Source organism: Chrysochloris asiatica, unplaced genomic scaffold (genome assembly GCF_000296735.1).
Source record: "Chrysochloris asiatica unplaced genomic scaffold, ChrAsi1.0 scaffold00178, whole genome shotgun sequence".
Lineage (NCBI taxonomy): Eukaryota > Metazoa > Chordata > Mammalia > Afrosoricida > Chrysochloridae > Chrysochloris > Chrysochloris asiatica.
Window position 1 is genome coordinate 2045645 of NW_006408696.1, and position 24069 is coordinate 2069713.

Sequence of the window (24069 nt, forward strand, 5' to 3'; positions counted from 1 at the left end):
CCTTGATGGCTCAGGATAAATATCTTGCTTGGTATTGTCACAACCAAACAGTCTGCTTTTTCATATGCTCCCTCCCCATTGATCTTTCTTTCAAGCAGTATCTTCTGTTCCCCTAGCCTTTCTGGGTTGGCCTGCATGCATGTCTTTTCCATTAGGAATATCCCACCCCTGAAGGCTCTGGGTGGGGCTTTGTGTATGTGAATTTGAAGACCCCCCACCTCTGGTATCAGCTACCCAGAGGTTTGAGAACAATTATAAGGAGCTCTGGTAGCATAGTGGTTACGAATCGGGCTGTGAACCTCAGGGTCAGCAGTTCGAAACTACCAGCTGTTCCATGGGAGAAAGATACGGCGTTCTGCTCCCGTTAAGATTGACAGCCTCGGAAACCCTGTACAGGGTCGCTATGAGTAGGAACCGACTCCACGGCACTTAACAACAACAACATAGGGACTTAAGTTAACTCTTTGAAGAACTGCTTGATTGACGTCTGCCTTTGGTCCTGGAGTTGAGTGTGTAGGAAATTGTTCTGTAAAGGTAAAGAGTGGGTCAAATTCCTTTGAGAAACACACTGATAATTGATTTTTATGAATTAAAATCATTTATGAGCTAATCCCTACTTTTAGCCTGGTAAACCTCTTTAGGTGGTAAGTTGCATTTTCATACATTTTTCCTACAAACATCTTTAACTTTCTGTCATCCTGTGACAGTGTTTTGAGCCCATTGACCATTACACCTCACTCAGTTTAACAATATCCAAACCCCACCGCCATTGAGATGATCCCACCACACAGCAACCTCTTGAGTGGGCTCGGAGATAGTAAATCGCTCAGAGCAGATGGTGGGTTTGAACCGCCAATATTGTGGTTAGCCAGCCCTGTGCATAACCCACAGAGCCACCAGGGCTGCTTCAGTCCCTCTAAGGGAGGGTAGTATGGTTTTGCATACCTGCATCAGAGGTTAAAAAAAAAAAAAAAAGATCAAGTACAGACTGAAAATTGTTGAAAGTTGCTCAAACATGCAAGATTAAGGAGTATCACCTACCTCAAAGGCGGAGCCCTAGTGTGGCGCTGGAGGATACGTACTCGACCATCAGCTTGGTTTGAGCTCAAATTCACCAGCCGCTCCTTGGAAACCCTATACAGGGTCTCTGTGAGTTGGTACCAACTTGACGACACTTAACAACGTGCATCAACGTGAGACATTCATAAAAGGTCCCGGTGCAGAGCTCCTCTCTCCCCTCCTCAAATAACTTGTTTGTTCAAGAATTTAACTTAATGTTTTTATTTGTTTTAGTAGGTGGCAAGTGGGAGAAACCATCAGAAATTCTGGAAATCAAGGGACAAAACTGGGAAGAACAAGTGAATAGTCTGCCGGAGGTTTTCAGAAAAGCTGGCTTTGTGATTGAAGCTTTCACCAGACTGCCGTACCTGTGTGAGGGCGATATGTACAATGACTACTATGTTCTAGACGACGCTGTCTTTGTTCTCAAGCCAGTATAAACACACGGAGTGCCAAGTCTTCCGAGTCCGCCCCTACAATGTCCCCTCCTCAAGAGGGTCTGTGTTCGCAATTCTGTGAAGGGGTGGGCCTTTGGCGACTGCTATTCAAGTATCATGTAGGAATTTAAAAAGCCAAAATACGAATTATTTCTTTGTAGTGTGTAAAAGGAATGTTTTTTAAAAAAAACAAAAACCCAACTCTTGGAGGATTTTTATCAGCTCTTCACTCAGTAATGCAGGTCACACTCCAATTAGGATGGAAGATATTTTTTATACTTAATTGCAGTGGGGACGCATTCCCAGACAAAGCAATAGTCATGACTTCACATGGGACCAATACATGGATTGTTCTCAATAAAATGGAGACTGGCAATAAAACTGTCCATTCAATTCCAAATATTGGTTCTGAGGCATTGCCACTGATAATTCTTCCATGTTTAGAAACTCTTTCTCTTTGTCATTATTCAAGAAAAATGTTTTTAATCATGCTAATAAACTTTTTTGGAGATGACTTTGGCATCATGTTTGAGTTAATAAGACTCCCGTAGCATTTTCAGTTGTTCTGGCTTCAGCGATTGCCATTGGCTTCAGCAATGCCCAAACAGTAGCAGATGACTTGAGTGCTGGGATGAGGTGGTGATTTCATCTGACCTCCTGAGAGGTCCACACAGAGATCCACCAAGCTGATGAAGCATGGGGAAGAAAGCTGATGGACACAGGCAATCGAGACACCCCTAAAACAAGAACCACCCCATTCAGGTCTAGTACTTCAGGGCCCACCCCTCACTCCCTATTTCATGTTGTTTTGAGAAATGCGAAACACTGGGTTCTGACTGTGTGATCGCTTATGTCCGATGTACTCCAAACTTTCCTTTTCTGGACAATCTCAGGTTCTCAGAATTGAAACATTCAGTTGTGTCTGCCAACAAAATGCAACCTACCAGTGTTTTAATTCAACTTATTTCAGTACACTTGTATACCTCTTTCCTGGAACTTGGCTGCTCCCCAAAAGGTTTTAACTGAGTTTACTATTTGCCAGGTACGCGGTTTGATGAAGACCATGTGCTTTCTAGAATCCGTGAGTGCCTCCAACCTTCTACCCAGAAATGTTGCAGTGAGAGGAACTCATTAGCAAGAACAATAGCTCTTATGGATCTTACAAAGAGTAGAGCACTTAACTCAGAATCGGAAATGATTAGAGATTGTGGTTGCTAACAATGTGATTCTTAAAACGATTTCTTTTTTCATCCAGGTGTTTCATTAAGTAGTCTCATTTATATGCTCATGGGAGTCATGAAATCGACGTATTTGCAGCAGCACCTGGGTATAAAGGAGACTAAACGCTGTGAGAATGACTTTAAAATTCATTGCGAACAGCCTTCCCACAGCCTCGCACCAGTATCTTCTACTGTTACTGTGTAGTCATTAAGAAGAGTTGGGTTAATGTGATTTATGCAAAATTGTTATTGGTGTGTCCTAATGCTTTTTTTCAGGAATTCAAATAAGTGAAGTACAAATACATAGCACCCTAGATTGTAAAAATAGACAAAGTAAACAAGTAAACTTATGTAGTAAACTTCTTGTACAGTTGAGTTTTGCTTCTTTATAAAGCTGTCTGTCGTAAGCAGGGGTTACGTTTAGACTGTTGAATAAGAATGATGGATGTTCAAAGAGGCAGGTTGCCCCAAAGTGTTTTAAAAACTTTCAAATTGAGATTTGGTTTGATGGTCTATTTAATAAGCAAAACAAAACCATTCATTCTTTACAACCCCTCCCCTGCAAAACAAAAGCAGCGAAACCTTATACGTTTATGAATTTCAAAAATAAAAATGGTTGCTCAAGAAAATCTGAGGGTCTCTGAAGGCCAGCTTATGATTAAAAAGCACCATTTGATGGTGAAAATTAAGTAAAATGCACTCACCTTTCTGGTCTTGAAAGTCTTGATGGTATGTCACTATTCCACTAGATGGCAGTGTTTCTTACTAAATGTCAATGACTTTTTCTCCCTATGGAATCATGTTTATTTTTTTCCAAAGTGCAATAAAGCTGCCTTCTTGTCTGCACCATTACTCGTGTAAGCGCTTCATATCAGGTTGAGATTGTGCTGAGAACAGTTCTTCTTGTGGTCACAGATGACTGTAAAGAATGTGGAAAAGGCAATGTCAGCTGCCCCTGTGACTCATAGCTCCTTGTATCTGCACTTGTCAGCCCCTGGAGTGCTCAGACTCTGATTATTGAGAAGGGAAGGAAAGCAGATATAGCACCCTTCATCTGCAATCCCTTTTGCAGAGTGGTTGAAAGTACTGCTGTATTTCCTGCAATTCTGTACGTAAGCTGGGTGGTTCAAACTCACCAGCTGCTCCTTGAAAACCCTTTGCGGGGTAGATATAAGTTGGAATCGACAGCGCTTAACAACAGTAACAACATGCCATGTTAGGAGTGCTTGTGGTGCCGTGCTTAAGTGCTTAGCTACTAAAAAAACGTCAGCAGCTCAAACTTGCCAGGCACTTTGCAGGGGAAAAAGATGTGGTGGTCTGTCTTCATGAAGATCACAGCCTTCAGAGCCCCAGGGGCGATTCTACTGTGTCCTCTAGGATTGCTATGAGTTGGAATCAACTCCACGACAGTAGACTTCTGTATATGACATATCATCAGTTTCCACATCGTCGAACATTAACAGAAAAGAAGCTGGGAAACAGTAGGATTTGGTGGTGGTGGTGGTTTATGTGCCGTGGAGTCGGTTCCGACCCATAGCCACCCTGTACAGAGTTTCTGAGGCTGTTTTACGGGAGCAGAAAGCTGCATCATCCTTCCGCGGAACAGCTGGTAGTTTCGAACTGCTGGCCCTGAGGTTAGCAGCCCAATTCATAACGACTACACTACCGGAGTAGGATTTAGGTGCTGCAAATTGTCTAAGTAAAGCTTTGTTTTCACTCAGTTCTGAGTATAGTATTGCTAGCCTTGTAACCAAGCATGAAACGAGAAGTTTTATCAGTTGCTTCCTACCTCTTGATTACCCATTGAGGCCTACTGCCATTCCCTTTCTCTAAATAACTACAGAATATTCAACACGGACTTCCAGTGGAAAACATGACACCAGGTTTGCAGAAGCTTAAGTATCCAAAGGAGTCCTTGGATGGTGCAAAAGTTAAACCTTGGACTTCCAACTGAAAGGTTGGGACTTTGAACTCGCTCAGATGACAGGTCTGGCAGTCACAGTCTTTGCAACCCAGTGGTGCGCGGTTCTCTGCAAGTATTCAAGTCACCATGAGTTGGAATCAACTCGATGGTAGCTAACAAGAAGTATCCGAAAATGACCTTAGATCCAAAGCACCCATATTACAGCTGGAAAGCACTGTCCCGGCTGATTGTATTGTCAAGTAGTTCACTGTGCCTAAAACTGAGCTTATCATAGATTTGAAATAAACAGGATGCTCTAACAAAAACCACTCGTCAAAGATACAGAGACATGGATGTCAAAGATACAGAGACATGGATCGGCAGAAGCAGGTTCATACTTCTCCACACTCAGAGACATTAAGGAAATGTTGCTGCAATCTAAAACTCGGCAGTCTGCCTTTATGTAATTAGTGGATGATGAGAATAGCTGGGTAACGGGACAGCACACTAAAGAGAAAACGGAATTTCACACGACTGTGGCAGTCTGCAGAGGCATGCATTCAGATTTTGCAGCTTTATCAGGTTTTCTAATCATGTTCTTTGTCTTCTATGCCGAAAGGAATTCGAACTTAATTTTAGTTGTCACTTATTTTTGGAAATTTTAATAATAGTTTTTTTTGTAAAATTTTTACATCTGTAGGACTCTTGCAAAGATTGTATAGAGAATATCTGTACCAGTCATACCTCCTTTTATAGTACTTGGCTTTTACTGTGCTTTGCAGAGATGACATTTAAAATTTTCTTTTAAACAAATTTAAGGTTTGTGGCAATTCTGCACTGGGCGGGTCTGTTGGCGCTATTTTTTCCAACATTATGTGTTCACTTTGTGTCTGTCACATTTTGGCAATTCTCACAATATTTAAGCTGTTTTATAATGTTGTTGTTAGTGCCATCAAGTCTGTTCCGACCCATAGTGACCCTTTATAGGGTTTTCAAGGAGTGGCTAGTGAGCTTGAACCACCAACCTTGCAGTTCAAACCAACTTTGCAGTCCAGCGCATTAACCCACAACGCCACATAATGTCACTACACACTTAATAAACTAATATATAGTGTAAACAAAGGAGCTTTGGTGGCACAATGGGTTAGGTGTTCGGCTGCTAACTGAAAGGTCAGTGGTTCAAACTTACCAGCCACTTCATGGGAGGAAAGTGCGGCAGCCTGCTTCTGTAATGATCGAAAACCCTGTGGAGCAGTTTCCTCTGGCCTGTGGGGTCACTGTGAGTGGAAACCGGCGGTCGGGGGTTTAGTGGCATAGTGTAAACACAACTCTTACAGGTACTGGGTTATGTGGTTCACTTTATTGTGATTTTATGTGGCTAATTTTATTATGGTGGTCTGGAACCAAACCCACAATGTCGTCTTCTGTTGTTAAGTACCGTGGAGTCGCTTTTGACTCATAGTGACCCTACACAGGGTTTCTGAGGCTGTAAATCTATACAGGAGCAGAACGCCTCGTCTTTCTCCCATGGAGCTGCTGGTAGTTTCGAACTGCTGACGTTGAGGTTGGCAGACCGACTCATAACCACTACGCTACCAGAGCTCTTTACAATATCTCCTAGATGTGCTTATATTCCCTTTACTTGTTCTTGTCAAGTTGGTTTTGACTCAGAGCAACCCTGTAAATGGTTTCTAAGGAGCGACTGGTGGATTTGAGCTGCGGACCTCGCACTTGGCTGTCCAGTACTTATGTCTGCAGTGCCACAACGGAACTCCACTCTTTACCTTATTGTCAAGTGCCATCAAGTCAGTTCCAACTCAGTGACCCTGTATAGGGTTTCCAAGGAGCAGCTGGTGGATTTGAACCACTGACCTTCAGTTAGTAGTCTAGGGTTTATCCTATAGTGCCACACCAGAACTCCATCCTTTACCTACTTACCCATAATAGTAACATACCTAACCTGATTTTTCAAAACTGAAATGAACAGGTGCATTACTATGAACCAAACTACTGATTTTATAGGGATTTCATCAGTCTTTCCCACTAATGATCTTTCTTTTTCTGTTCCACGATCCAATTCAGGGTGCCACATTGCATTTAATTGCTTGAATTTTAAACTATTAATGTTCACTAAAATGTGGTGGTGTAGGATAAGCACAGAAATGCTAACTACAAGATTGACAGTTCAAACCCAGGAATCCTATACATGGTCTCTATGCACTGAAACCCACTCGACGTCACTTAACAACGAAACAAATGTAGTGCCGTTTCTTTTTCTGTACAGCCTAAATGGCACTGGGCTTCGTTCACTACTAAACTGTGCCCTGTAGGTTGCTATACTTGTTTCTATTACTGAAATGGGATCCGTTTTCACTAATAAAATATTTCTTTTTAGCTATGAAATCGTATCCTTTTGAATATGTAAGAGTATTCTTACATAATTAGCACCTATGATTTTAGTTAGGCTGTATTAACGTGAATTAAAAACAAGTTTTCATTACAAAAGCACTTGAAGATGACTTTCAATACTTGTAAAGTGAAAAGTAAAGATCCCACTTTCCCCCCAAAATTATCGTGTAAAATTGAATTGTTGTATTTACTGACTCATAGCGACCCTGCATAGGGTTTCCGAGGATGGATTTGTGAGGATATTCTAAAGCTTTTAGAATCTTTATGAGAGCAGAATGTCTCATCTTACTTACTCCCGTGGGGTGCTGTATTGTTGTGAAGTGCCATCGAGTCAGTTCTAACTCACAGCGATCCTGCATAGGGTTTCTGAAGAGCTGCTGGTGAGGTTGAACCACTGACCTTGCGGTTCAAACCTACCTATGGCGCCACACCAGGACTCCCAGTGGGATGCCGTATGGTGGTGGTGATGTGGCGTGGAGTCAGTTCCAACTCATAGTGACCCTGAATAGGGTTTCTGAGGGTGTAAATCATGGGAGCAGAAAGCCTCATCTTTCTCCCACAGAGTGGCTGGTAGTTTTGAACTGCCGATCGTGAAATTAGCAGCCCAACTAGTAACGTCCATGGGTTTACCTGTACCTGTTACCAGTATTGTGCTTGTAGCTGTGGTCAGAAAGGCCTACTGGTTGTTCAAGTGACATGTTCACTATGTAAAATGTAGAGACTACAGACAGGCAGAAATCAGAACATGAAAACAACCTTGACTCATCCCATAATTCTAAGTACACCACTGTAGACGTTTCAGTGTATGCCTGTCTTGACTTTTTTTTTTTAAGTTAATGTGTACACATGCACACATCTACATCCATAGACTTTTTTTCTGAACATTAAAAGATTTAAGGGCACTTTTGTTTTTCTCTGATGAATCATATGAGACTCAGGCATTTTCTAAATATATTCTTAAAAAAGTTCTGCTTTGAGCATTATGCCCTTTGGAAGAACTTTGTATTTGGGATCGAATTAACAGCAACTGGGAAGATTGCATGGAACTTTAGGGTGCAGGGAGTGTCTGTTGTCAAAGAGGCAACGAGTCTGTTACAGCAAAGGGTTTTTTACTGAAGGCCTAGAGCAATACAGACAGGGCAGTACGCCTAGTAAGGGTTCACCAAAGAGCTCCAACATTCCTAGAGAGAAGAGCATTTTAATATAGAACTATGGGACAGGGAGAATGTGACTGTAATCAGAGGTTTGGGATTATATATGGTTACAAGACTACTGATTTATTTTCTAACAGATTTCTTGGGGATAATTTAGTAAACTATGTATACATTCTTCCTGAGAGTAAGTCACACAAGCATCCTGCTGAAATCATCTTGACAAACATTTATGGACAATTCTTTACAAACCATATTCTTGTTCTTGTAGTGTTGGGTGGGCTTGACTAAAGTTTCATAGCTCTAAATCCCAGGTTTGGTTCCTAGGAGGGCAGAAAGGAATTTGGACAAGTTAAAGTCAACAATGGAGCTTTGATTTAAACCTAGAGCGGTCATCTTTAATCATGCTAAATATCTCAGTTTTAGAATATCCTCACAGATCCATACTGAATAATTGTCCTCTTGAGCAGGACTTAATGATTTATTTTCTAATACGGATTCTTATTTTTTTCAAACATTTGTGAGACCTTTTTCTGAAATAGTCCCTAAATAATAGTTATTGCAGTCTTTCTGTTGCAGCCGGCTGAGAAATCAATTCCTTCCTTTTATCTAGTTTAAACTACCATTTCTCAAGGCCCTCTACAAACACATCAGAAAAACAAGGGCTATAATCAAAGAGCTCTGGTAGCATAGTGGTTACGAATCAGGTTGCTAACCTCAAGGTTGGCAGTTCGAAACTACCAGCCGTTCTGCGGGAGAAAGATGAGGCTTTCTGCTCCCATAAAGATTTACAGCCTCGGAAACCCTGTGCAGGGTCACTATGAGTCGGAAACCCACTCCATGGTACTTAACAACAACAACGTCATAATGACTGGGGTCTTAAAAGCTCATAAGTTGCCATCTAAGGAGCAACTGTTGGTGTCTCTGTGTCTGGAGGAAAGAAGGGCAAACAAAACTGAAGAAATAATTGGTCTAATGGACTAAAGGACCACACTGACATCAGTCTCCATAGCCCTGAGACCAGATGAACTAGATGGTACCCAGCTGCCACTGCGAACTACTCGGAAAGGGATCACATTAGGAGCTGCTGGATAGAGTTGGAGAAAAATATGAAACAAAACTCAAAATCATTAAGAAAAAAAAAGAAAATAAAAAGCCCAGGCTAACTGGTTAAAGAGAGACCCTTGGAACCGCTGAGACTTTGGCCGAGTCATCCTTCAGGCCTGGAGTAACGAATTCACCTCCAGGACTCCATTTTCAGTCAAACAGTAGTTCTATACAGAACAGTGACACTAGACACCCATTAGAATAATCAACCATCAAAAGGAGTTACTACCCAAGGACAGAGTTCAGAAGGGCTAGGAAAGATGGAGGAAAACACAAGCAGGCAGTAGGGTAAGTGATGCTATATTGTAGGGTTTGCAATAATTGGCATGAAGCAAAATGTATATTGATAGGGGAATGGAAAAGTGATCTGCTCTATAAACATCCAAATCACAGCAAAAAGTTAAAGAGCAAACAATGGCTATGAGCTGCTGCCCTCAAAGTGAATGGTGGTGGTGGTGGTTATGTGCCGTGGAGTCGGTTCCGACGCATAGCGACCCTGTACAGGGTTTCTGAGGCTGTAAATCTTTATGGGAGCAGAACGCCTCATCTTTCTCCCATGAAACAGCTGGTAGTTTTGAACTGCTGACCTTGCGGTTTGCAGCCCAATTCATAACCACTACGCTACAAGCAGATGTAATCCAGCTTTAGGTGGTGTTTTATTTTTGTTTTTTCAGATGGAGTCTGGCCTGCACCCCAGGCAGATGCCTCGCTCATGACAAGTGCCTAGATTTTGGAGCTCTTTGACAATGTTAATGTGGGAGGAACACCTCCGAAAAGGAGGGTGAGGATGGCTTGCATGGCTCAAAGAATGGGATCAAGGTCACTGACTGAATTGTACCTGTAGACACTGTTGAATTGGTGTGTGCAAAATACGCTTAAAACTTAAAAATTGGAGAAATACTTGAAAATAATATATCTGATAAGATTACTTAATATCAAGAATATATAATTGCAACTCAACAACAAAATGACAAACAACTGAATTTAAAAGTGAACAAGATACTTAAGTAGATAGTTCACCAAAGAGAAACAAATGACCAATAAGCACAAGACAAGATGTGCCACATTGTGAGTCACTGTTGTTTTTTTTTGAGTGCCTTCAAGTCAGTTCTGACCTATAGCGACTGTGTTTAGGGTTTCCAAGGAGCAGATGGTGAGCTGGAACTGCTGACCTTGTGGTTCAAACCGACTTTGCAGTCCAGCACATTAACCAACAGCGCCACACCACTAGGCAAATGCAAATCGGAATCATAGATACCACTGCACACGCACTTGTGTACCATCCAGTTGATTCCCACTCAGCGAGTTTATAAGGAAAGAGTAGAAGGAGAGTGTAATCTTTCTGGGAGCACATCTTTCTCCAGTAGAGCCCACTGGTGGATCTCTCTCTATATATATATACTGCGGGAAACATTCTGATGCGCAAATCTTTTTACTTCTGAGGACTTTTATATTTTTCAGGGAAGTTTGGTCAGAATTCTGACCAAAGAGTATGAATATCTTTTTAAAAAAATTGTTTGTATTTTTTTGCCTTCTCCTTTCGCTTGGCGGTTCAAACCCACCAGTCATTCCTCGGAAACCCTATACAGGAACGCTATGCGTTGGAACCAACTTGAAGGCACTTAACAACAACAAATTAGGAATCCAGGGAGCACAGTGGCTTTATATGATTAGTAATGGACTGAGAGCTACAAGGCCCATGGTTCAAGCCCACCAGCTGCTCCATGGGAGAAAGAAGAGGCTTTCTGCTTCAGCAAAGATTTAAAAATCCTCAGAAACCCCATACAGGGCCGCTGTGAGTCAGAACCGACTCGAAGGCACATAGCAACAACAACAACAAATCTGAGTCAGAGGCAACTCCATGACACTTAACAACAGGCTTCTAGTTTGGAGTCCTGGTGTAGCGCTGTAGAATAAGCAGTGAACTGTTCAAACCTACCAGCTGCTCCTTGGAAACTCCGTACAGGATCTCTGTAAGTCAGAACCAACTTGAAGGCACATAACAACCGCAATGATTTTTTTAATGATTTTGAGTTTTGTTCCATGTTTTTCTCTTACTCTATCCAGGACCTTCTAGTGTGACCCCTTTCAGAGGAGTTGGTGTTGGTAGCCAGACACCATCTAGTTCTTCTGGCCTCGGGGTCCTGGAGACTGAAGTTCATGGCTTCAATTTTCATCACTATTCTTTCCTCTGCACGTCGAGAGACCAATAGTTTATCACTCATGAGCTTTTAAGGTCAGTGGTTCAAGTTTACCAGCTGCTCCTCAGAAACTATGTATATATACAGTGTCGCTATGAGTTGGAACCGACTCGACGGCACTTAACAACAACACTCACAAAAGTAGGATGTCGAACATTGTCTTTGTGAACTGTTAATGCCAATTAATCATGGTGTCCCCTGAGACTATGGCCCACCGACTCATTCCTTCAAGGTGCCATGTCTAAGAAGTTTTCATACCTTTGCCCCTCTGCATGTTCCACCATATTCATGCATATACCCATATACAACCATCCTGTCAAACCTACATGTATTTGTGGGTCTATTCCTGCTCTCCCTCTCACACCGTTCAGTCTGCATGTCTATCACTGTTGTTAAGTGCCGAGGACTTGGTTCCAACTCATAGTGACGTTGTATAGGGTTTCCAAGGAGAGGCTGGTGAGTTTGAACTGCTGACCTAGTTCAAATTGACCTGGTGGTCCCGTGCTTCATCTCACAGTGCCACACCTGGACTCCCAGGCCTATCATATAGCTAAACAAATACAACAGTATTTACCTCTGTTGCCTTTAACTTTGGCTTCCTCCCAGTATCTTCCCTGCCTTCATCATTCTGCCAACCTTCCTCTTGTATATTGCCTTACCCTTCATCCAAAGGAACATGTATCTACCCTCTAGCTGGAGTCCTGGGATGGCGCTATGGATTAATGTGATTTACTGAAAAGTCAGTTTGAACCACAAGGTTGGTGGTTCATGCTCACTAGCTGCTCCATGGAAACCCTATACAGGGTCGCTATGGGTCAGAACCGACTGGACAGCACTTAACATCAATAACCTTCTAGTCAGTGAATTACTTCTACTTCCCTGCCAACTCCTGGTAATCATCAAATAATGTTTCTTTTAGTGTGAAAATCTTTTCTTTTTATAATAGTTGTCTCATACTATATTTGTTCTTTTGTTATTCACAAATTTCACTCTACATAATATCTTCCAAGGCATGTTGTGAGGTGTTTCACAAATTCATTGTTATCCCTTAATGCTGCCTAATATCCCATCGGAGCCCTGGTGTGGCACTGTGGGTTAATGCGCAAGACTGCAAAGTTGTTTGAATCACAAGGTCAGCGGTGCAAGCTCACCAGTCACTCCTTGGAAACCCTATACAGGATTACTATGGGTCAGAATCAACTCGACGGCACTTAACAACAATATCCCATTGTGTGTCTGTACCAAAGTTTGTTTATCCATTCTTCCACTGATGGGCATTTAGGTTGCTACTGTGAACAGTGCTGAGATAAACATGTGTGTGCACATCCTGTTCGTGTTGTCGCTCTTGGTTCTCTAGGATATATACCAAGGAGAGGGATTGCTGGGCCACGTGGGATTTCTATTTCCTACGCTGATAGCGTAGTGGTTACGAATCAGGCTGCTAACCTCAGGGTCAGCAGTTCGATTGAAAAACCAGCTGTTCTGTGGGAGAAAGATGAGGCTTTCTGCTCCCATAAAGATTTACAGCCTAGGAAACACCATGCAGGGTCACTATGAGTTGGAACCGACTCCACGGCACACCACCACCACCACACCACTGCTTTTTAAGGACGTGTACTAAAACTGATGACCTGCTCTGTAAACCATCACTCAATATGCAATAAAAAGGTACCTTTTTTCACAAAACAAGATTTCTATTAGTGTGACAACCTTTTCTTGACTTTTTATAATAGTGGTCTCATACTAAATTTGCTCTTTTGTGATTGACTGATTTCACTCAATGTAATTAAAGATCTTTATTATGAAAAATGGCAAGCACACGGAAAAGAAGTTGTGAGGGTAATAATAGACCCCTTTTGTCGCCTTCAGCAATTACCAACACACATAGCCAATCTCATTTCCTTCACACCCCCGATGCTCCTCGGTCCCCACTATTACCAAGTAAAGCCTAGACTTGTATCGTTTCATTTTTATAAATATATCTGCAAAAGATAAGGACAATCTTAAAAGACAGTCACATTACAATGAGCATGACTGCAAAATCTACCCTGTAAACGGCCATCCAACACATTTCTCCAATGGTCTAATTTTTCCCATGTTTATATGTATATGTATGATGTATGTATGTATGTATGTCTAGAGACACATCTCTAGCCCTCAACATGTGCCATTTCAACATTTTTTAAACATATATAATTCAGCGACGTTAATCACCTTCATCAAGCTGTGCAATCCCAATTACTGTGCATTTCCAAATTTTTCTGTCACGTTCCATCTTTCCCCTCCATCCCTTGGTAGCCACTTGTGAACTTTGGTCTCTGAACATTTGCCTATTCTAGATAGTTCATATAACTAGGATCATAGAGTGTCTTTTTGTGACTGATTTACTTCACTCAGCACAATTTTTTAATACTTGGAAACCGGATCCGAACAAGGTCCCTACATGGCACCTGGTTGTCACTGTAGCTGCCTTACTGCCTCTATTCCCATGAGCTCAGCGGGGCTGCATTTGTGTCCGCGCCTGACACGCTGGGAGCCTGGTGCAGAAGCCCCAGGGGGCCCGTGACTGTCGCCCCCGTGCCTCGGTTTCCACTGCGGCGGGCGTGGACAGGGAGCGATTGCGGCGCTGTAGGCTTGTGCCTGCGCCCGAGCCAGGTGGGGGCGCGCCTGGGCTGTGGTCCCGTCGTCCGGCTGGGCGCCGGGCTCAGAGCTGCGGATTCCGCGAGCAGCTGAGACGCGGAGCTGGGGCCCGAGGCGGATCCCCAGGTAAAACGCTGGGGGCCCTGGGTGTGGGCCGGGGGCTGCCCAAGGAAGCGAGAGTACAAGTTGTGTCTGAGGGCGGGGAGCGGGGGCAGACAGCCGAGTGGGAAAAGGGTGGTGCACGGTGTAGGGCAAGACCTACACTGAGAAAAGGGATCGGGCCTACTAGTAATAGTAGCAATAAAGACAACTTTGTAATAATGACGTTGTTGTTAAGAGCCCTCCAGGTGGTCCCTACTCGTAATGACCCTGTATAGGGTTCCCAAGGAGTGGCTGGTGAGTTTGAACCACTGACCTTGTGATTCAAACCAACCTTTAGGTCCAGCACCACACCAGAACTCCATAATAATCATACTAATAACTGCAGCAGAAGTATAGCATCAATGATAATCATAATAATATTGTCGGTGAAGTGTCTCTAGTCGGTTCAGACACATAGTAACCCTCTCTATAGGAGTCCTGGGGTGGCGCTGTGGGTTAACGCACCAGACTGCAAAGTCAGTTTGAACTGCATGGTTGGTGGTTCAAGCTCACCAGCTGCTCCTTGGAAACCCTGTACAGGGTCGCTATGGGTTGGAATCGACTCGATGGCACTTAACAACAACAACATAGGGTTTCTGAAGAGCAATTGTTGGGTTTGAACAACCACTCTTACGGTTAGCAGTCCAGGGCTTATCATACAGCGCCACACCAGGACCCCAAGGAACCCTGGTAGCGTAGTGGTTACACGTTGGTCTGCAAGGTCAGTAGCTGGAATCCACCAGCCGACCCCTGGGAGAAAGATGAGGCTCTCTGCTCCTGTTAAGATTTACAGCCTTGGAAACCCTATGCAGAGTGGCTATGAACAGGTCCAGACTCGACTGTACACAATAACAACAACAAAATACTGCGCACAGTTCTTTACAAAAGGAAAGTCGTCCCTCACTCACAGTTGTGGGGGAAGAAATGGGGAAATGCAAGGAAAGAAAGTAACAGGGAGGAAACATTGGCTAAATGATCAACTTTAAAAATGTTTACATAGTTTTTTGAGGAAGGCAATAGTGTCATTCCCATTGTGCAGAGGAGGAAAAGCAGACCCAGAGAGGTTAAGGAATTTGTCTAGCAGCACACAGCTAGTTACGGTGGTCAGGTTGGAGTTCTTAGGCGGGAGGACAGAGGGTCACAGTGACCACCTGGAGTTCTAGGAGCAGGGCTCTTGGAATCATTTAATTCTGGGCTTATCACCCGCCTCTACCACTTAGCTGTGTGACCTCGAAGAACCCATTACCTTCTCTGAGAAACAAGGTTAATGGTCATGTCTGCCTCAAAGTGTATGCAAGACGGAAGTAAGACAGTACATGCAAAGTGATATATACTAACCCCAAAACCAATGACTGTGGCGTCCAGCCCAGCTCATGGCTCCCCAGTATGTGGGGCTCCATTAAGGTTTCTCAGTGCCTGGTTTTTCTGAAGGAGAACACCAGGACATTTTTCTGAGGTACTACGGGGTGCATTTGAGCTTTCAAATGTTCAGTTAGCAACTGAGTGTGTTACCCGTTTGTATCAGCCAGGGACTCCAGCATATACTCGGTTCTCTTTAACTGGCAGCTGTGAGTGTGATTAACAGGGTGTCAGACAGGCCTGCTTTGGAACCCCCCTCTCTGGTGTTTGCTTGTTGTATGACTTTATGCCGCTCTACTCATCTGTGAAATGACCAAAAATCAGCCTCCAGGGCTGATGGGAAGAATAGCTGAAAGGGAGAACCGGCATGATGTGCAGTGAGACCAATTTCTTCCCCTCTTGCCTACCTGCCTACCTTCTTCTCACTTTTGAATCCAAATCTTCCATAGGAAACACAAAGGCCAGAGAGAGGGAGGGGAATGTGCCCAGAGACTCACAGTTTGGGTCAGATCTCAGACTCCAGAGCTCTTGACTTGAAAGTGCCCACTCCTGTGACCTCTTCGGCCTTTGGGAGCAGGACCATTCTACCATCAAGATTTAACACAAAATCCGAATCTGCTTAAATCAGGATGGTCTTTTGTAAGCCAGTCAAGTTAGCCTATTTTGCACTAATCATAATGAAAACGGTGTCTTATTTTTTTGTTGGAAAATCTCCCAGTATCTGTATGTTCCTATGTACATACTATGATGTTGTTGTTGTTAGTTGTCATTGAATCTACACTGACTCATAGCGACTCTATGCACAACGGAATGAAACACTGCCCGGTCCTGCGCCAATGTCACAATCATTGCTGCGCCTGAGCCCATCGTGGCTGCCACTTCGCCAATTCATCTCATTGGGAGTCTTCCTCTTTTTCTCTGACCCTTCACTTTACCAAACATGAAATCCTTCTCCAGAGACTGGTTCCTCCTGACTATATGTCGAAAGTATGAGAGACGAAGTCTGGCCATCCTGGCCTCCAAGGAGCACTGTGGCTGCACTTCTTCCAACACAGATCAGTTGGTTCCATGGCACTTTCAATATTTTCCTCCAACACTGTAACTCAAAAGCATCAATTCTTCTACGGTCTTCCTTATTCACTGTCCAGCTTTCACATGCATATGAGGTGATTGAAAATACCATGGCCTGGGTCAGGCACACCTTAGTCCTCAAGCTGATATCCTTGCTCTCCAACACTTTAAAGAGGTCTTGTGCAGCAGATTTGCCCAATGCAATAATACATCGTGCCTATGATACAGACCTTGAATGGGTTGCTTTGCAGACAACAAAACTTTGTGTAGTTGAGAATTGTTGGAATGAGAATAGGATGGGATGATTGAGCATTGAGGGAGCCTCTCAGAATCTCTGTGAGTTTCATAAACGAAATATTCCTCATCCAGAGTCTTCCAGGTTTGCCTGGGATTTCCCTGGTTTAAAAACAGACAGTTCTGTATCCCTCCATCCCAGGCATCTAGGATAGTTTCTCAGGAAGCCATGCTCACTTCAGCCCTCAGCCCCTGGTTCTCACCCCTGGTCTCATATTGGCATCTCCTGAGGACTATAAATATGCCAGTGTCTTGAGAGTTCTACCCCAGCTCAATTACTGAGGATTTTAAAGACCTCTCAGGTGCAGTTGTGGTTGGCTACTAACTTCAAGGTTGGTGTCATAGACAAAAACGTAGTGCTAGGCGTCTCTAGAGCTTTAACCCATTGCTGTCTAGTGGATTCGAACTCCCTAGGGTTTCCAAGGGTGTCATCTCACCAGCCACTCCTTGGAAACCCTATGCAGGTCACTGTGAGTTGTAACCAATTCTACTGCACTTAACAACAACAGTCTTTACAGAAGCAGGCTGTCACATCTCCCTACTGACGATGTGGGGAGGAGGCAGGGATGGGGGGGAATGCTAACTGCCAACTACTTTAAAAAGAAGATGCCACAACGGCTTTTTCTGTAAAGATTGATGTTACATGCTGTGGAGTCGATTCTGACTCCTAGAGACCCTGTATAGAGTTTCCAAGGAGTGGCTGGTGAGTTCGAACCTCTGACCTTGCAATTCAAACTGACCTTGTAGTCGAGTGTTTGTCCTACAGTGTCGCAGCCAAGCAAACCATGAGGTCCCCAAGAATAGAATCAACTAAACATCAAGGCTTTGGTTTCAGGTGCTTCCCGAGTCCTTGGGTGGTGCAGACAACATGCAGGATTACTAACCAAAAGATTGGCTGTTCGAGTCCACTCCGAGGTGACTTGGAAGAAAGACCATTGAAAACTTCCAAAAAAAAAAAAATCAGCCTTTGGAAACTGGAGCACAGTTCTACTCTGACACACATGGGGTCACCGTGGGGGGGAACTCCATGACAACTGAAGGCCTGAGAATGGAGCTGCGTGTGTGTCTGGCTTCCCTCATCAACAAGACCACATGAGCTGACAGGGGACAGAAAAGCCCACTGGCCTGCCAGGGTCCAAATGAAGACATTTTGTGGTGGTTGTTGTTGTTTTCATTTTGTTGTTGTTAAGTGCCATCAAGTCAGTTCCGACTCATAGATTTTCTGAGGAGCAGTTGGTGGATTTGAACTGCTGACCTTATGGTTCGCAGTCCAGTGCTGATCCTAACAGCGCCATACCAGAAGTCCATTTTTGATTCTACCAAAGCAGCCCTTGCCTGCTTGGTTTCCACCAGTCTGTGGGAGGTGAGTCTTTTGGAGGTAAGGAGGTGAGGCCCACGGAGAAACCTGTTGTTAGGTTTTAGCCTAATTAGCCACCAAATTGGTTCCAACTCATAGCGACCCTGTGCACAACAGAAGGAAACACTTCCACATCCTTCGCCATCCTCACCATCGTTACAAGCTTGAGCCCATTGCTACTACCATGGAGGAAGCTGTCCACCCCCAAACCACCATTGCCCGGCCCAGTCCTTTCAATCTTTCTGGCCAGTCTCCCAAAAGAGAGTGACCACAGGGCTCTTAATTAAAAGCCCCCCCTGCGCTGACGGTGGCTGGGGTTTCCTTGGAACGCAGACATTATGTGCAGCGAAGAGCAGGGTGTTTATTTCAGTAATTGTAAACCTCTCTGTAGAGTAACTGGGAGGCTGACGGTAGCAGCAAACACAAGAAGCCGCATTGTCTTGGAAACTGGAGAACTGTGAATGAGGTCAATGCCCCAGGGCAGCTGACTGAAGGGAAAAGAGGGAAAAAAGGCCAAAGTTGTTGCCTCAAAGCCCAAAAGACCCGAACCCAAGAAAAGTTATTACTGTAGTCTAACAAGCTAGCTGGAGTCCTGGTGTTGGCTGTAGGATGAACACAACTGCTAACTGCAAAGTCAGAGGTTCAAACCTACCAGTTGCTCCTCAGAAACATTATATAGACTGTGATTCAGAAACGACTAAATGACACTTAACAACAACAACATAACAAACCTGTGTTGTGGGGTGGGACTATCAGGGTGTGAGACAGCTATAGAGTGAGCTAGGGGTCTGGGTTTGCTCCAGATCTCTTAGAATACATGGTTCTTTGTCTGGGGCTTCAAAAATTTTCAGTTTGTTTTTGCTCTGGGCGATAAAATGAGCAGTACTGATTCTAATATTGGTGTGGGAGTCTCCTTGGGGGATAAAAAATGCATTTGCATAATGAGTTAGGCAATACCAGGATGATCCATGCTCAAGAACGCTGGGACAAGAAACCGGGTGTGTGCATTATGGGAGTTCCCCTGTGGTTCTTGTTAATATGGAAAGAGGGTGGTCTCAGGTTGTAGGTGTGGTCTGCTGGTTGCCATGTGAAGCATAGCCCAATTTCCACTCAGCATCTGACACACCACCAGCTTTGTTCCTTTTCTCCACTTGACTTCAACACCACCACCAAAACCCAAATCCAAACCTTCAAGTGGATTCTGACTATTGACCCCATGTGATACAGAGTAGAACTGGCCCATAGGGCGGGGCGTTCTTGGCTCTAAAGTTTATGGGAGGAGCCATGGCGGTGCAGGTGTTAAAGTGATTTGCTGCAGATCAACAGGTCAGTGGTTAGAACCCACCATCCGCTCTTTGGGAGAAAGATGTGGCAGTCTACAGCCTTGGGAATCCTATGGACCACACCTACCCGTTCTTTTAGAGCAGGGCTGGGGAACTTTTTTCCTGCCAAAATTTTATAGCATCATTTGTGGGCCATACAAAGTTATTAACTTAAAAATTAGGCTGCTATGTTTGGTCAAACATTTCATTAATGTTGTGCCATAGGATAAGCACTTGACCTCAAGGTTGATTTGAACCGCAAGGTCAGGGGTTAGAGTTAGGTCAGCCAGATATCTGTGTAAACCATTAGACAGCTATCTGGTCAACCTATTGGCAGAGATCCATTTGTGCTGATTCCTAAGAAAGGTGACCCAATGGAATGAGGAAATCATCTAACAATGCCATTAATATCACATGCAAGTAAAATTTTGCTGAAGATAATTAAAAAACAGTTGCAGAAGTGCATGGACAGGGAACTACAAAAAATTCAAGCTGGATTCAGAAGAGGATGTAGAATGAGGGATATCATTGCTGATGTCAGATGGATCTTGGCTGAAAGCAGAGAATACCAGAAAGAAGTTTAGTTGTGCTTTATTGGGTATGAAAAGGCATTTGAGTGTGTGGATCCTACCAAACTCTGGATAGTATTTCAAAGAATGGGTATTCCGGAACACTTAATTGTGCTCATGAGGAACTGTGTAGACCAAGAGGCAATTATTTTAACAGAATAAATGGATGGTGAGTGGTTTAAAATCAGGAAAGGTGTGCACCAGGGTTGTATTCTCTCACCAGACTTATTTGGTCAGTATGATGAGCAAACAATCTGAGGAGCTGGTTATATGAAGAAGAACATGAATCAAGATTGGAGGAAGCCTCGTTAATAACCTGCAATATACCAATGACACAACCTGCCTTGCAGAAAGTGAAGAGGACTTAAACTACTCATTGACGAAGATTAAAGATTACAGCCTTCATAGAGATCGCACCTCAAAGTAAAGCGAACAAAAATCCTTATCACTGAATCTATAAATAACATGAAAAATGGAGAAAAGATTGAAGTTGTCAACGACTTCATTTTCTCTGGATCCATTATCAACATTCATTGGAGCAGCAGTCAAGAAATCAAAAGATGTATTGCATTGGGCAAATCTGCTGCAGAAGACCTCTTTAAACTGTTAGAGCAAAGATGTCAGTTTGAAGTCAGGTATGCCTGACCCAAGCAATGTTGTTTTCACTCGCTTCAAATGCATGTGAAAGATGAACAGTGAATAAGTAAGACCTTAGAGGAATTCATACATTTGAATTATGGTATTGGTGAAAATATTGAAAGCATCATGGATTGCCAGAAGAACAAAAAAAATCTGTCTTGGAAGAAGTACAACCAGAATACTCCTTAGAAGTGAGCATGGTGAGACTGTATCTCTCATTCTTTGAACATGTTGTCTGGAGGGATCAGTCCCTGAAGAAAGACATCTTGCTTGGTAAAGTGGTGGTGGTGGTTGTGTGCCATTCAGTGGGTTCCAACTCATAGCGACTCTGTATAGAGTTTCTGAGGCTGAAAGCTTAGTGGTTACGAATCAGACTGCTAACCTCAAGGTCGGCAGTTCGAACTACCAGCTGTTCTGGGGGGGAAAGATGAGGCTTTCTGCTCCCTTAAAGATTTGCAGCCTTGGAAACTCTGTGCAGGGTCACTATGAGTTGGAACCGACTCCAGGGTACTTAACAACAACAACAACATATCTTTACAAGAGCAGAAAGCCTCATCTTTCTTCCGAGGAGTGGCTGGTGGTTTCGAACTGCTGACCTTGCAGCTAGCAGCAAAGCTCATAATCTACTATTAGGGCTCTTTATTGGTAAAGCGGAGGATCAGAGAAAAAGAGGAAGATGCCCCCCCGCCCCAATGAGATGGATAGGCACAGTGCTAGCAACGATGGGCTTCTTAGGCAGGTAGAATAGAGATGGGAAGAGGGGTTCAAGTCACTCTCTGTATATATAGCCTGTCTCAACAGAACCAAGTCAACCTCAGCAATGAGGAAGTTCTGAGAAGAGGGATGAGTGAGAGGGGAAACTGTTGTAAGAGGGAAATAAAGTTAGTCAATGTTAAGCTAAAACCGGAAAGACAAGACACAAGGGAAGAACTGAGAAAAGATTCAATACTCGACTTGAAATACTGAAGCATACTCTAGACAAAACATTGAATGGTGCAGAAAACATCGAAAGAAGATGGAAGGAATACACAGAGTCAGTATACCAAAAAGAAATGGTCGATGTCCAACCATGTCAAGAGGTAGCCTATGATCAAGAGCCAATGGTACTGAAGGAAGATGTCCAATGTGCACTGAAGGCATTGGCAAAGAACAAGGCTTTGGGAAATGATGGAATACAAATTGAAATCTTTCAACAAACTGATGCAGCACCAGAGGCATTCACTCATCTATGCCAAGAAATTTGGAGGACAGCTTTATGGCCAACTGATAGGAAGAGATCCATATTTGTGCCCATTCCAAAGAGAGGTGACCCAGTGGAATGTGGAAATCATTGGACAATATCACATGCAAGTAAAATTTTTCTAAAGATAATTAAAAAACAGCTGCAATAGTGCATTGACAGAGAACTGCCTTGGGTTCAAGCCAGATACCATTCCTGATGTCAGATGGGTCTTGGCTGAAAGCTGAGAATACCAGAAAGATCTACTTGTGCTTTCAGCTATGCAAAGACTTTCAACTGTGTGGATCATTATAAGCTATGGACAACACTGTGAAGAATGAGTATTCTGGAACACTTAATTGTGTTTGTAAGGAACCTGTACATAGACCAAGAGGCAGTTGTTAGAATAGAACAAGGGGATACTGAATAATTTAAATTCAGTAAAAGTGTGTGCCAGGGTTGTATTCACCATACTTATTCCATCTGTATGATTAGCAAATAATTCGAGATAATGGATTATATGAAGAACATGGCATCAGGATTAACAACCTGTGATATGTAGATGATACAACCTGCAATATGTAGTTGCTACAACTTTGCTTGCTGAGGGCAAAGAGGACTTGAAATACTTACTGATGAAGATCAAAGACCACAGCCTTCGGTATGGGTTGCATCTCAACATAAAGGAAGATAAATCCTTACCATTGGACCAAGAAATAACATCCTGATAAATGGAGAAAAGATTGAAGTTGTCAAAGACTTCACTTTGCTTAGATCTACCACCAACACTCATGAAAGCAGCAGACAGGAAATCAAATGACATATTGCATTAGGCAACTCTGATGAATAAGACCTCTTTAAAGTGCTCAAGTGTAAAGATGTCAGTTTGAGGACTAAAGTGAGCTTGACTGAAGTCATGGTATTTTCAATAGACTCATATGGGCAATGAATTTGGAAGACCATAGAAGAGTTGATGCATTTGATTTATGGTGTTGGAGAAGAATAGTAAAGGCACCATGGACTGTAAGAAGAACATACAAATCTGTGTTGAAAGAAATACAGCCGGAATGCTCCTTAGAAATCAGCATGGTCAGACTTCATCTGTCATACTTTGGACTCATTATCAGGAGAGACCAGTCCCCGGAGAAGGACATCATGGTTGGTAAAGTGGAGGGACAGCGCAAAAGAGGGAGACCCCAATGAGATGAACTGGCACAGTGGCGGCAACAATGGCCTCAAGCGTAGCAGCCATTGTGAGGATGTGCAGGACTGGGCGGTGTTTTGTTCTGTTGTTACGTAGGGTCACTGTGAGTCAGAACTGAGTCGATGGTGCTTGTCAACAAACTGGCTTCTGTGTTCCAACAAATTTTCTGCATTGAGTTAATTTCGTTCGTGGGTTTTTTCATTTTCATTTCTGTTAATGTTTGCTAAATCTTTCTGATTTTCTCTTTTTTATTTTGATGTGAAAGTGTATTAATTTTCTTTGAGGTGACCCTGTAATATTTTTCCCCATAAAATTTTCCCCCATTTAAAATAGTCTGTTTTATCTTGAAATCTACTTGACTTCCGTGCCATTTGGAACTTCTGTATCTACACTATTCTCTCTTTTTGCTTTGTAGTTGACTTCATTATAAATTGATATCTCTGGTTTTCTATTTTTAGTCTTGTAGGTTGTTGTTTTTTTACTTTAAAAAGTAAAGTTCTGGGTGGTGTTGTCATGTATATTAATCTTAGATTGTTTTCTGGTGTTGTTTGTTCTCAGTCCAAAGAACCCCTTTTAGTATTTTTTGTAAAGTTGGTCTGGTTATTAAATATCCCTTTAATTTGTTTATCTGAAAATGTTCTAATTTTGCCATCATATTGGAGGGACAACTTTGCTGGGTATATGATTCTTGGTTGGCAATTTTTTTCTCTCAGAGTTTTGTATGTCATCCCATTGCCTTCTTGCCTGCATGGTTTCTGCTGAGAAAT

At 43.1% G+C, this 24069-nt stretch overlaps 1 protein-coding gene and 1 pseudogene across 2 annotated transcripts in view; one reads left to right on the top strand and one right to left on the bottom strand.

Annotated features, from left to right (window-relative positions):
* Nucleotides 1-2109, top strand: part of METTL9 (methyltransferase like 9) — a 50940-nt gene extending 48831 nt beyond the window's left edge. Inside the window, exon 5 of one of the 2 annotated variants that reach the window (XM_006871949.1) lies at nt 1294-2109. In XM_006871949.1, coding sequence (XP_006872011.1) covers nt 1294-1499 — 206 coding nt within the window. In that variant the 3' untranslated portion in view covers nt 1500-2109. The remainder of the gene's footprint in view (nt 1-1293) is intronic. The other variant, XM_006871950.1, reaches the window with a different exon arrangement.
* An 11835-nt stretch (nt 2110-13944) lies between these two features.
* The window catches only part of LOC102813745, an 11635-nt pseudogene continuing 1510 nt past the window's right edge, over nt 13945-24069 (bottom strand).